This window comes from Abramis brama (assembly GCF_963993115.1).
Source record: "Abramis brama genome assembly, chromosome: 7".
Lineage (NCBI taxonomy): Eukaryota > Metazoa > Chordata > Actinopteri > Cypriniformes > Leuciscidae > Abramis > Abramis brama.
Genome location: NC_139969.1, coordinates 26719026 through 26733383, shown reverse-complemented (window position 1 = coordinate 26733383; position 14358 = coordinate 26719026). Strand labels below are relative to the sequence as shown.

Genomic DNA, 14358 nt, shown 5'->3' with positions numbered 1-14358 from the left:
TCAAAATATCTTCCTTTGTGTTCAGCAGAAGAAAGAACTTCATAAAGGTTTGAAACAACTTGAGGGTGAATAAATGATGACAGAATTTTCATTTTGAAGTGAACTGTTCCTTTAAGAGGAGTGTTATTAGAGTGCTTTACAAAGTCTTCCATTTAAATCAATACACTGACTGAACATAGTCCAGAGACACACACAGAGACAATATTTTGTACAAAAACCAATTATTGAACTTTATTAACATCAAGGAGTTTTTTCCTGCAACATTTTTTATTCCAGTTTTCTTATTAACAAATAGAAAACAGACTGTGTATACAACAGATCGAACCTCTACAGCACTAATCATTCACAAGGTAAAAATGAACTTGCCAACATATTCTGTACGTATGGCCAGGTCTCCCTTTAACATGCCGGTTGTAATCGAGCAGGCATGAAATGACGTCGTCCTGTAGGAAGTGTTTTTAATTTGCGTTGTGCTGCCCCATCCCATCAGAGGAGACCGCCAAACACCCGGGGTGCGTAGATAATACAGTAGATATAACTTTTGTACCATGAACAGATTCACACACAGCAGTCTCTTGTGTAGTTTTCTCTTTGTTGGTATATCAAGAAAAGTCCAGGATTACGTTTTGAGAGAATTATGGACAATAGAGCAGAAGCTGTTTATATACTGTATCTATAATAGTATTTATATTTATTCATAATTATAAATTTATGTATATATATTTCTGTATAAAAAGAAGAGTTGGATTAAACAGAGCTGACTCTCCCTCGGGGGAGTGGTTTATACTGTACAGGTTGCCAATGGCGATTGGTCTCATTTCAATATCAGGTCTTCAAATGTCACAGAGAAGCAGGGTGCGAGGGTCACTTTTCGCCAGGATTGCGTTCGGCTCCCGGTAACGTCCCTCGCAGTGAAACGCGCTCCAATCAGAAGGTTTATTCTTCACAAATCACATTTAACCCCTACTGAGTTCTGTACAGTGCTGATTTTATTCGTTAGTTGATTTGCTTTCCCCTACCAAAAGTTTTTCTTATTCAGTACCGCTAACCCAAAGGTATTTTTCTTTAATCATTGAGATATCATAGAGAGACAGAACATTAAAGGCTTCTCCAAAAGTGAACCCGCTCATTTTAGCCCAATAAGACCAATTATACATAACGAAGAAAAGAAAAAAACGATAAAAAAAAATCATGTTACAAAGTCGAACCATCAGCAGCTTAGAGAACAGCGGTTCTCTCGTATTAGTATCAGAGGAACATGTTAAAAATACATGTTCTTGTGCTAAAATAACCTATTATAAAGAAAAGAAAAGAAAACAGTACCATTTAAGGAAAAAGGTAGACCCACGGAAAAGGCCGTTAAGACAAAAGATGTTAAAAGATGATTAAAAAACACAAATATTCTAAATAAGAATAATAACAATATTGTCATACTGGATTTTTAAAATAATAATAAATGATAATCATGATTTAAAAAAAAGCAGGGGAAAAAAGAAAGAAAAGAATTAGTGCTACCAGTAGCCTTCGACTGTAGTGTGGGTTGGCGTACGCTAAAGAGAAACTAGAATATAGTTTTTTTTTTAGATGGTGCTTCTTGAAAGAGAGTTGTCTATATTTCTTAAAGCAATCTCTTGGTGCCAGTCAATAGCAGACTGCTGTGATTGGTTAACCAGCCACTGGATAGCCTGCCCTTCCCACCCCCCCAGATCTCTGTACAGGATGGGGTGGGGGAACGGTGGCTCAGAAGGGACACTTGCTGCACTCCTGATGAGTTGTACCAGAGGGCTGTGTTCCAGGAGTGGTTACGTTGCATAGTGATCGAAGCTCCCCAGGTACTCCAGAGCGGCTCTGTAGCACAGCTGGTACTGGTCCTGCAGGGGAAAACAGTGCGTCAGTGGGACAAACTAATAACGCTGAGTTATGGTGACAATATCAGTATGATTTTTTGGGAGGGATTTTTGCAGTTGTTGAAGGAATGAACATATCTACTCAGTCTAAATCAGCAGCTTTAAATGCATATTTGACAAGTGCTATTATAATGCTTGGCCAGTGGGACAGTACCTCTGTCTGCACCATGGCAGGCCTTTGTGTGCGCAGGGTCTTAACCGTCTGGAACAGATCCACCACACCCTCATATCTCATCCTCTCCAGGACAATACTCAGAGTGATGAAAACCCCTGTCCTTCCCACTCCAGCACTGAAAAACAACAGCATCTGTTAACTTAACACCTATTACATAAGGGTGAAGGCTCTACGTGACGCATAACACTGCCGTCTTGAGTGGAATCACGTTTCTAAAGCTGTGATAGAAGTTCAGTAAAAAAAAGGGGGTAAAAATGAAGTAAACCAATTATTTATTACGAATTTTAAATAATAATTCATTATTAAAATGTTTAAATTAAATAATACAATTTAAAAAGTTTACTGTTATTTATTAATACATTTGAAAAAATATTAAAAGTATAATCTATTAAAAATATTTGATTATTCATTAAATGTCATGAAAAGTTCATGAGCCATTACTAGTGCTGTCAAATTAATTAATCGCGATTAATCACATCTGACATAAAAGTTTGTGTTTATATAATATATGTACAATATGCATATTTTATATAAACAAGCGATTCATCATGATTAATCGATTTGACAGCACAACAAATGACAAATTATTAAATTAAAATAAGCGATACATTTTTTAAAAAAATCTTTAAAAAGAGAACGTATAAAAGATAACAAGAAATAATAAATAAGTAATTTATTATTCATTTTTTATTATTAAATTAAAAATAATATAATAATTTATTATGAAAATAACAATTAAATGATAGAATAAAACAATGTAAAATAATAATTTATTATTAAACTTATTATTCATTACAAGTTATATAACATTTTAAAAATTAAACATTTAAAAATGTTGTTAATGTTTATTACATTAATAATAATAACAATGATAAATTATTAAATAAATGATACATCCAAAAAGTGTAAAAAGTATGAATTAGTAAAAATGCATACAATTATTTATTTATTTACAATTTAATGAAAAGTTAATTATAAAATCTTAAAATGTTTATTTATTTGTTAAGTAGCCATGTAATAAGCAGGATAATGTACAGCCAGTTAGTCATGATCTGCTTCATGTTGAGGTTTATAGACTGTATACCATCCCTCACACATTGTGCTATCCATGTTTTCATTCAGACTTTTCACTTTTCATTTTCATCCAATCACAGATCAGCATACCTGCAGTGCACAGTGATTGGTCCATCCTGCCCAAACTGCTCCTTGGTTTTATGAACTTGGCCAATGAAATCAATGAATCCTTCTCCGGTTTTTGGCACTCCCTGCTCTGGCCAATCAGTGAACTGGAACTGGCGAATGGTTCTGGATTGACCGTCCTGAAGGAAATGCAGAATTACCGGTTTATTAGGCAGCTGGTATCACCCTCACATACGCACACAACAGCTGGACACCTCCAAGTCAGACCGCGCACAGCAGGGAGCCACTGTCCATATGCTTGGTTTATGACCGTGTGTGTATGCGTTTCAGCTACAAGCTTTTTCATAACCTTGCTGCTATTTATAGTTGGCAGAAAGCTCTAAAGTCCAAGGCGAGCCGTAGGATGTGAGAGCGAAACATCCGCCACCGGCAACAGATTGCTCACACACCCCAGCGGTGCCCTCAAGTACCATATACTGAGTGACATTCATCTGAAATAACACAAATAATGCTCCTCCGGCAGATTCCTTCAGGTGATAGATGCACGTACCCTGGCATCTGTGACTTTGAACTCTCGCAGGATGTACTGTGGCATGTTGTATTCAGCCATGGGATCCACCACAAAGTACTGATAGCGGGCAGAGCGCTCTGCAGGCCAGTACTGATGGCATTTCTCCTGCAGGACGAGGGGGGAACAAATTGGAATTTACCCCTGATTAAAACAGCAGGAAGCAAGTTAAAAGGAGGAACATGCTCTTACCCGTCCCATCTCTCTGAGTTTGGTCAGCATCACTACTATAGTGGAATTGTGCTCCCATAACATCCTCCAGAAGTCCTCTGTGGTCTCCGCTAGAGGGCCCTGAGTGGCAATATAGGCCTTCTGCTGTCTGTGCACACACAAAAACATCTTTTGAGACCTTGATGCAAAACAAGCAAATGTGCCAGAATGATCACATGACCTTGACAGTGGCTAGAAAACAGCCGTGCCTTGACTATATCTGAAATGGACAAGTAGATTTTTTTCTTAAAGGGATAGTTGAAAATTCAAATTTCTTTAATTTATTCACCATTAAGTTGTTTCAAACCTGTAGGAGTTTATTTCTTCTGCTGAACACAAAAGAAGATATTCTGAAGAATGTCATCAAATAGTTGACGGACCCCATTGACTTCCATAGAATTTTTATTTTTTCAAGTCAATGGGGTTCATTAACAGTTTGAAGACATTCTTCAGAATATCTTCTTTTGTGTTGAGCAGAAGAAAGAAAAGTATACAGGTTTGGAAAAACTTGAGGGTGTGTAAATGATGACCGAATTTTCCCTTTATTTTTTATTTTCTAAATTGTTGTAGCTTAATTTATTTTTTTGTGGCAGTGCTTTCAAGAAAAGTCTCAGAAAAACATGTTTATTTTCACCCATAAAAATATAAATTTGTTTTTGTGAACAAGCAATAAATAGTTATGTTGTTATGATATAATATATCTAATATACATTTGTTATGCCTGTACTATGAATATGTTATGAAAAATAGCATTTTTGTTAAATGGGAGCATCACAGTGTGACAGTGAAATGGATGTGATATGGATGCAACAAATGCAGTCACTATGGAGACTAATGCAGTGAGCATGTTCTGTTTTTATTTGATTTTTTGTTTTATCCATTATTGAATAGTTAACTTTTTTAGTGTTCTTTAAGTTAAATACTAGAATAAAATAAATGTAAACAATAATATAGAAATAAAGTAACAAATTGTAAGTTCCTGTCATCAAGAATTTAATTGTTAGTATTATAATATTTTTTTCCATTGTCGTAGAGTGTTACTTCCAGGCAACATACAAAAATAGTGCTGACAATTTTAGTATTATTTATATAATATTATATAAATAGTATATGCTACCCTATTATTTTTAATATGTAATTTGTAGGTCTTTGTGAGGACTACATTCAGCCTATATAAGCAGTTATGCAGTATATAAGCAACATGCCCTTTTTTAGGATGTTGTATTAACAAGACCACTGGGTGGCAGCAGCGCACTTCGCTATGGCAGCTTGTACAATCAATGAGCACATGGCAAACACATCGCTGTCTCATACAAACAGTGCCACGGGTTAGCAACTAATGAAGGTGCTGCAGGCGAGTTAATAACATGGAACCGGGAGATTAAAGTCTGCTCAGGGCCTTGTTCCGACAAATAAAGAGACGGCAGAGAAGAAGAGAAGAGATGGGGAGAGACGAGCCAGAATGAAGAGCAAAGAAGAGCGAGAGACCCCCTCCCTCCCACCCACGGCCACTCATTCCAGAGCATACACGCACAAACACGTCGCTACGAACAACACACAGCAGACGTCAGGGACACACTGCCTTTGACAAAGCCGAATTACCTCTACATTAATCTGTTTTTCCTTGGAGGTTATTTTCACCCCCAATCAAACGAAATGCAACACGAAACCAAAAAAGGCAGACACAAAAACAGCTCTAATGACGTATCCGCTCGACTGGAGGAGCTCTTTGTAAACTAGCAAGAAGGTCAAGCGTGTTGTTGTGCTTATCGCATTAGCATGCTGTTTAAAAGAGGGTTAATTGCAGCCTTTTGACAAGACAACAAATCTCGGAGCAGACGAACCCAGAGGCTCGGCTAGAGAAGGAGACGTGACCGGAGAACCGCTTTTTGAAGCTCGTTTGGTTTCAGAAATGGGAGTAGTGTCAATTACGCATTGGCACAGGTTGAGCTCCTCCAGAGTAGCTCTCATTAAGTTTTAATTCAAACGAGAGGGGCTGATGTATCGAGCCCCTAGACGTTCCCTTCACAGACTCTCTGACATTTCGTGCCCACGCTTCGTTTTACGGCAAACACGACTGGCCTTTTCTGTCTCTGATTTTCTCGAGCGATCGCCCCATTGAGAGCGCCTCCCTTTGTAATTCAATAAACAGCTGTCAGACAGAGTAAAGCAACAAAAAATGTGAAGGCTGAAAATATGTAGACAAACTACACTGTGCTGCTCATTGTTTAGGGAGAATATTGCACTGGAGGAAAATAGGAGCTATGGATCATCTTATTTACCGCGTACAAGAACGAGTTTTGTCGTCTGGTGTAAACAGAACCACTGCATTTATTTAGAGATGGATTCAGAAGCCTAAATTAAGACTCGCCAAGCGCCATATGCGAGTTAAAAATGGCTTTGGTGAGCAGATAAAACAAGCCAGTTGGCTGGTAACAATTAGGAACGCCAACATAATACACGGTTAAAGTCTAATTGTAACAATGATCTGATTCTCACGGATATAAGTGACCTGAGCAAATCAAATTAACACTCATGTTAACACTCAATATAAATAATACAAAACACAATTATATATATATATATATATATATATATATATATATATATATAAAAATGCTAAATACATTTCACAGATATAATTATATAAATTCATACAGGTATAAGAATTAGCACTTTCTCTACACATACAGTATGTATATATGTATATATATATGGAAAAGGAGCATATATACACATAAAAAGAAAAAATTGCTCTCATTTATATAATTAAAATAAGATACATTAAGAATATGAATAAAAATAATGCAAGGTCCTGAAGCCTGAAACACACTCTACGCGAGTACATGAATGTAGATGCTTCTAGCTAAGTAAGCTTGGTTTCATGACTGAAATGTGTCTGTGCTTCATAATGCAACACAACTACTTGCACAGTCAGTTTTTAGACCCACAACTGACAGAATCTAACAAATCTGTTTATGATAGCTACCTGAATAAAAAACAGAAGGCCTCTATTGCAGCCCTCAGTGTTTTAGTAATGGTTTGGCTACCTGTATCCGTCAATGCAGCTGGCATTGATGTAGTCAGATCCCTCCACTCCTCGGATTGGCTGCAGGCACACCCGCGTGGACTCGAAAGGCATGATATTGACCAGCCGGTTCTTGAACTTGTTGCAGGGCAGGTTGGCGCTGATGAATCGTGAGGTGTGGGCTTTGGAGTTGGCGAGTCTCTGTGGAAACAGCGTTGGGTTCAGAGGGCTGGCAGAAACATTATAGCAGAAAACAGTCTGAAACAGAAATGTTTTTTAAATGCGGGGGACTGTTAGTTGTGTGAATGTGAGTTCTGCAGCAGTAGAGAGGGGTGGGGGTGTAACGGTCTGACTGGGAAAGTGACTGGCAGCGGGGAAGAGAAAGCACAGATGGACATCAGCAGTGAGCGCATGGAGACCGTTGGCTCAACTACAAGCTCTGTCTGTACTGGGTACCCACTCCGGTCTTTGCACCAGATGCTGTTTCTACTTCTAGAATCCGTTCTGAGTTGAGCTTATACCAGCATTCAGTTATATCCCAATTGCATCATTAAGAGACGGAATAGTAAAACATTTTCAATAAAACAGTCATTAGGTGTTTACATGCACTAATTCCTGTTAATCCGAAAGAATCAAATCCGATTCCAGTTTCTGAAAGATTGGTTTATGTGCCCTTTACAAATTCATGTGCATTTGCATATATCTATTCTGAACAAACTTTCCTGTTAATCGGATTGTTTAAGATCTACTAGAGAGATCTACCCCGCTTCAATAGGATCGAAATTTCATTCGGATTAACTGCAGTGTTTTTCAGTATAATTGTGAAATCAATCATTATTTGGCTGCATGTAAATGTTACTCGACTGAAGGCGCACTCAGTTTTGTTACATTGTGCTGACTTCTATTACAGTCATCATGGGCTTATGCTGACACCAAGTGGCATGGTTATAATAGTTTTGAATTTAGTTTTTATTTCAATTAGATTTTCAGCCTGTTTTTTTTTTCCAATTTAGTTTAGTTTTCATTAACTGTCATTGATTGTTTCTGTTTATTTTGTGGTATAGTATTTTAGGGCTGATATCAATTAAAAATGTGATATCAATTATCAAGTTATATCAAATATCAGTTAAAACGGCTTTAAATTTCTCAGCACAGTCCAGTGTCTTGTGGCATCTTCATGTTTAATGACAGTGTATTGTAAAGGTTCCAAGCTTTATAATCATGAATCAATCTAAAATCCAAAATCAATTTTCTTTGTTTTGGAATCATGAAAACGTATTTTTGTTTATTTTTTTCCAGTTAACTCTTTCCCTGCCGTTGATAAAAATTTCCATAATTTATGAGACAACGCTTCCCTGCCATTGACGGAAATTTCCGGCTTTCCGTGTTTTCACTGTTATAAGGTAGGGGGCGCTATTATGCATCTTCTGAAAGAGAACTGAATCTCCTGATCGAAACGCAGGCAAAGAAGATGCAGAAACAAGCGATATTATATGTAATCATATGCATATGTAAAATAACGTGATCATCAACATTAAACAGCATATAAATCAAAATTCCCTAATGTTACTAAATGAAATGAGCTATAGGACTGTGCAAGCATTAGGGGTGTTGATGAACTTCTATGTTTTGATTATCGTTCTGAATCTGATTCAGGTGCAATCTTTGAATTTGTTTTAATTTTCTTACCCATATTTAAGTGTTGCTAAAAAAGAATGCATGAAGCTAGAATAAAATGTTTTTTTTTTTTAAGATAGGTGCAGTCACCTTAAACTCCAGCTCCATGGCTGTGACGGTCTCTCCAGATGGTGGCTGGGTGAGCTTCTGGATGTGGGCGTACAGGTTTCGGGCAGGGACCTCGGTGTTTCCACAGGTGGCGGCCTCCAGCAGGGCCTCGTGGATGAAGATGTACTGGTCCTCCGTCTGCACCATGTAGTTCCTCTGGGCTCTCATGCATGTGACGTGGCCATAAATGTCTACCGTCTTCTCGTGTTTCATGCGCTCCAGCATGGCATCAATGACTATGAAGCAGCCCGTGCGGCCCACTCCAGCACTGACAGACACAAACTGGTTAGACTACAAACAAACTGTACTAATACTGATACTAAGGGTGTCAATAGATAACTTTCTTTTAAACAAACATCATTACATTATATATATAATATAAATATATATAGTGAATAATCAACCAAATTATTCACATTTCAATATAGTGGTATGAAATATTATGGAAATCTTCTGGTAGGGAGTATGAAAATTAATTGCATTTTTTTTAAAATATAATTATTTGATTAGTTGTTTTTATCATAATTAATCAAACGTGTTAACTTAACATCCCTAACTAAACACAAAGGTTGAATACAATTTTAAAAACCTTTCATACAACTTCCACCAAGCAAACCTACAACTGTTCACTTTATAAAAGAGCTGTATAAGACCGGAATAAAGTGAAAAGGTCGGCAGTAAATGCAGGACTGGGGAGCGGCGCTCACCTGCAGTGCACTACCATGGGTCCAGCATCAGGAGGGTTGCAGGCTTTGACTCTGCGCAGGAAGGCTAAGATGGGGGTGGGGTATTCAGGCACTCCGTGGTCTGGCCAGGCCATGAACTGGAACTGCCTGAGCTCGCGTTTCTCACTAGAACCATTCTGTTTGAACAAAGTGGGAGGAAGGAGTTTAAGTGAGCTGAAAATGTGGAACTTACTATATGGAGAGGAAAAGGCAAGTAACTTTTTACCTTGTAAAGGGCAAAGGTGCGCACACTGTAGGTTGCCAACTCAACAGCGTCAAGCATGGTCACTTGGATCATTCCGTAAGTCTCTGTGCCACGAATGGGCCAGTACTGGTCACACTTCACCTGTTTTAGAGAGTAAGCAAGTTTTGTTTAATGACTACTTCTATTAAAAAAATCCACAACAATATTAAGCAGCCAACATTGATAATAATAGGAAATGTGTATTGAGCATCAAATCAGCATATAAGAATGATTTCTGAAGGATCATGTGACACTGAAGACTGGAGTCATCACAGGATTTAAATTACATTTTAAAATACATTAAAATAGAAAACTGTTATTTTTATTTAGCAACTTTTGTTATTTTACTGTATTTTTGAACAAATAAATGCAGCCTTAGCGAGCATGAGAGACTTGTTTCAACAAAAACAAAAACAAAATCTTACTGACCCCAAACATTAGAACTGTAGTGTATTTGCTCTGGAAAAAAAAGTTTTTTTGTTGTTGTTGTCAGAGGCACTATAAATGTACATTCAAAATGTTTAATACATGGAGTAAAATCCTAGACTTAAACAATAAGGGTATTTTAAATTTACACAATGTCACTAAATTAATACAAGGAAGAATAATATTCAAATGGTATATAAATTATATACAATCATTTTCATTTATATGCACTATTTAATAATACCACAGTTTGATACAGAAATTAATCTGTTCTTGGTTTTTATCAGACTATGAAAACATCTCTGTATTTACACTTAAGCAAAACTATTATAACAATGTGATTATAACTTAAATTAAAACATGTTACTTGTTTTATCGACTGCAAAATGATTGTGAATATTCTATATATATTGGCCAACGTTCTACGGCAAGCGTCCCTATTACTATTGATATAATTTATTCAGCTTAACAGAAGCAAGCACCATTAACATTTTATGTATTTTCCATGTAAAATGAAAAAATCTAGTTGTTTACATATACTATGGCATTATTTACCTCATTTCATTGTAGTATTATAACCAACACGAGCTTCTCTGAGTAAATGCTAATTATAAATCTATTTTTAGGGAGGGTCATAGGCATCAACATATGTTTAAACCGATGAGTAATGGACTGGTGTCTGTTACAGTATTGAAAAGAGTAAGTTATGGCAGAGGGCTGAGATACCTGTACTTCACAAGGACAAAGCTTATTTTTTAATAGAGGGCAACTCGTATGAAGACCAACAAAGCAGAGTGCATATTATTTAAAATTAGACAAAAGCAGTAGAAATTCATCCTAAACAGCATGTTTTGTATAGCGTTCAATCATCTACTCCAGGAAAAGACTGAAAAACATAGAGTTCATTTCTTCTTCAAGGTAGGTCCTGTCAGCAGTGAAACTAGGCCAGTTGTTCTGTCTCTGCTGGAGGTTTTCATCACAGGGCTTGGGGACGCCCTTTACCTATGAAGTAATGCTTTATGGGTGCACAGCCTTGCCAAAACACACTCGTTTACCACGCTAGCTCTGCCAACACATGTCTCTTTCTCTTTAGCTCCCATCTGACCGCCCATCCATCAACAAAAACCTGAGTGCACAAATTCTCCAGGGGGCGGAATTACAGGTTATCTTCTGTCAGATATGACATTTGAGCTGAAAAGAAAACTAGTTGACGGACTCTCTACCTCACCAACCCTGGGTGCCACTGCCCCCCCCGCTGAGCCTGGCACAACAGCACGCTAAAAGCCCACATAGTGATTGGACTCACAGAAAAGCGGGTCCCTTTAATGCCAAGCACAGACGGATGTTTTACAGCACCGAGAGAGCCGTTGAACCATTTTACTGTGTCATCCAGTAAAAAGAATGGTATTGGTATTTTGTCTTTTATTTTCGTACTATATTATCTGCGGTTGGGTAGGAACTCATACTACCATTTTGAAGGGAACCTCACAGCTAGAAAAGTGTGCTCTTTGTACATGGCTTTTTATGTACTCTGCACTTGAGTGTTTAAACAAATATATTAATATTTTTTTTTTTTTGGCATGGCCACATTACATTTATCAAAAGTGACAGAAATATTTTGTAAAATTATAAACATCTTTTAAATAATGTCATTTTATATTGTATTTTAAATAAATGCTGTTTATTTGATCTTTCTATTCATCAAATAATCCTGAAAATAATGTATCATGGTATCCACAAAAATATTAAGCAGCAGAACAGTTTTCAACATTAATAATAATAATAATAAAAAATGTTTCTCAAGCATCAAATCAGCATATTAGAAAGATTTCTAAAGGATCATGTGACACTGGAGCAATGGTGAAAATTTAGCTTTACCATCACAGGAATAAATTACTTAAAAAAAAATATTCTAATAGAAAAGAGTTGGGATTTTAAATCCCAATATTTTTTCATAATACTACAATATCACAAATAAATGTAGCCTTGGTGAGCATGAGACACTTTATTAAAACCCTTATTTAACAGTATTTTATGTACCCACCTTCTGTACTACTGTCTATTTTATTCATATGTATTTAACAGTTTATTTGTGAAAAAATACAAGGAATACAAAACAGAATCAAGGACTTTTTTGTCACAGATATAATTTTATATATTTTGTTAAAATATATATTTTTAATTATTTTATATTATTATTATTATTAAAAATTATCACAATAAAACATGTAATATAAAAAATTATTAAATATATATTCTATATTTCTGTAGTAGAAAATGTAGTATTTAATATTCTATACATTTTAATTACGTTTTTTTATTTTTTCATAAATGGAAATATATCACACATTTGTGTGAGGAGCCTACTGAGCGTAATTATTGGTTTTGAATGTAGCTGATAAGTTTATCATCGTGTCCTGATGTCATATGCCCCTGGTACTCACCCTGGACTTCTCTTCCAGTCTGGTCATCATGACGATGGTACTGGCTCTCTGCTCCCAAACCATCCTCCAGAAGTCGCTCAGAGTCTCAGGCAGAGGGCCCTGCGTGGCAATGTAGGCGTTCTGCTTACGGTAGCCGTCAATGTAGTTGGCATTGATGTAGTCGCTACCTGGAACACCTATAGAGAGAGACGACAATTCACTGGTGGCGCACCAGTATTTGTGCTAATTGCTTTCCCTAAACACACACATCTGTCACCATAATGAAATGTTAAAGGTCAACACATTTGTTTGACTTTTACCGTCCACGGGGGTGAGAACAACTCTCGAGTGGTCGTAAGCAATAACGTTGGCATAACGGTTCTTTGGCTTGTTGACCTCCAGGTTGGAGTTCTCCCATGTGAACTGCTGGCCTGGATCAATAGACTGCAGGGGAGAGATGAGGGGACAAAGAGAGGGAGAGAGAAAGAGAGAAATCTGTTCAGTCTTTTGAGGCACCTTGTTTGAAGCTTGATACCACAGAGTGCCGCAGGGGTAAATTTGAACTAGCATAACTTCAGCAAGAGAGGCTTTGTTTCTATAGCAACCCGATGTTTTGAAAGGAGACCCGCAAGAACCAGAGATGACTTCGCCACCAGGGGTTGTTTAGAACTGATGGACTGGCAAAGCTCAAGTGTGGTAATTTGGATCCTTTTGTGGGTACAGTATATTGCAGTTCTGTTCCCTTACTAGTGATCATCTTCCCTGCAATAACAGCGAGTTCCTTTGCTGTTATCACAGGCAACTAACAGATGGCTTAGTGTTCACTGACACCATAATTCAAACACGATCACTTTAGGAGACTCTGATTATAGTACCACTGACTCAGTACGTCCGTACCTGAACTCAGTCGGGCATATGGCTTTGATGCTAAAGATTACATTCAGCATTCAGACGCTCAGCCTGGACTAATGGAATACTGGTGTCCATGTGGACTTTATGCGTGCATTTGATTTTGTGCCCGCTGACAGGAACGAAGAGGGAAGAGCAATGGCCGAGGAAAAGCAGACCCAACAGGGAGAGTGATTTATGGAGACAGACAGGAAGCTCGAAAGAGAGAGGACAGATGAACACATCTGGAGGAAAACCCTGCATATATCACTGGCTGCTCGCATGAGGTGATGCCCTGAATGGGTAACAGACATTAAAGGCAAGGCCTTTTTATTAGAGGTCAGTTATCAGCTGTGTACACATATTTGAGAGGTCATGCTCATGTTACAGCCATTATGATGGATTATTACAGACATAATAAAGGACGGAAACAATCCACTATAAAATAATGAATGGGAGAATTCTTATCACATTTATATATTGTGCGACTTTAGCTAAACAAGCATAATTTATGATACCAATGTTACAAATATCATATAATAATAATCAAACTGTGTACGGATTCATGTCTATGGCGACAACAATAAATAAATAAATAAATAGCCTATATCAAACAATTTGTGGCTGATTTTTTTAGATGGCACAATGATTCATTGCTGTCATAGTATTATTCTTATTATTAGCCTGAAAAAAAAAATGCAAACAACACTACTACTACTACTACTACTAATAATAATAATAATAATTATAACAACAAATATGAACCGAAGAACTACGATTGTACCTGTAAGTCATATGCTAGAACATATGCCTGTACCTGTAAGTCACGGTGGATTAAG

At 37.1% G+C, this 14358-nt stretch overlaps 1 protein-coding gene across 9 annotated transcripts in view; it reads right to left on the bottom strand.

Moving 5' to 3' along the window:
* Nucleotides 1-208: 208 nt before the first annotated feature.
* The window catches only part of ptprfb (protein tyrosine phosphatase receptor type Fb), a 196713-nt gene continuing 182563 nt past the window's right edge, over nt 209-14358 (bottom strand). For all 9 annotated transcript variants that reach the window (XM_084121072.1, XM_084121077.1, XM_084121073.1 and 6 more), the window contains 11 exons: nt 12952-13075; nt 12653-12828; nt 9765-9884; nt 9521-9675; nt 8796-9081; nt 7051-7229; nt 3983-4109; nt 3773-3898; nt 3247-3401; nt 2062-2197; nt 209-1871 (listed from right to left, as the gene is read on the bottom strand). In XM_084121072.1, the coding sequence (XP_083977198.1) occupies nt 1803-1871; nt 2062-2197; nt 3247-3401; nt 3773-3898; nt 3983-4109; nt 7051-7229; nt 8796-9081; nt 9521-9675; nt 9765-9884; nt 12653-12828; nt 12952-13075 (1653 nt within the window). In that variant the 3' untranslated portion in view covers nt 209-1802. The remainder of the gene's footprint in view (nt 1872-2061; nt 2198-3246; nt 3402-3772; nt 3899-3982; nt 4110-7050; nt 7230-8795; nt 9082-9520; nt 9676-9764; nt 9885-12652; nt 12829-12951; nt 13076-14358) is intronic.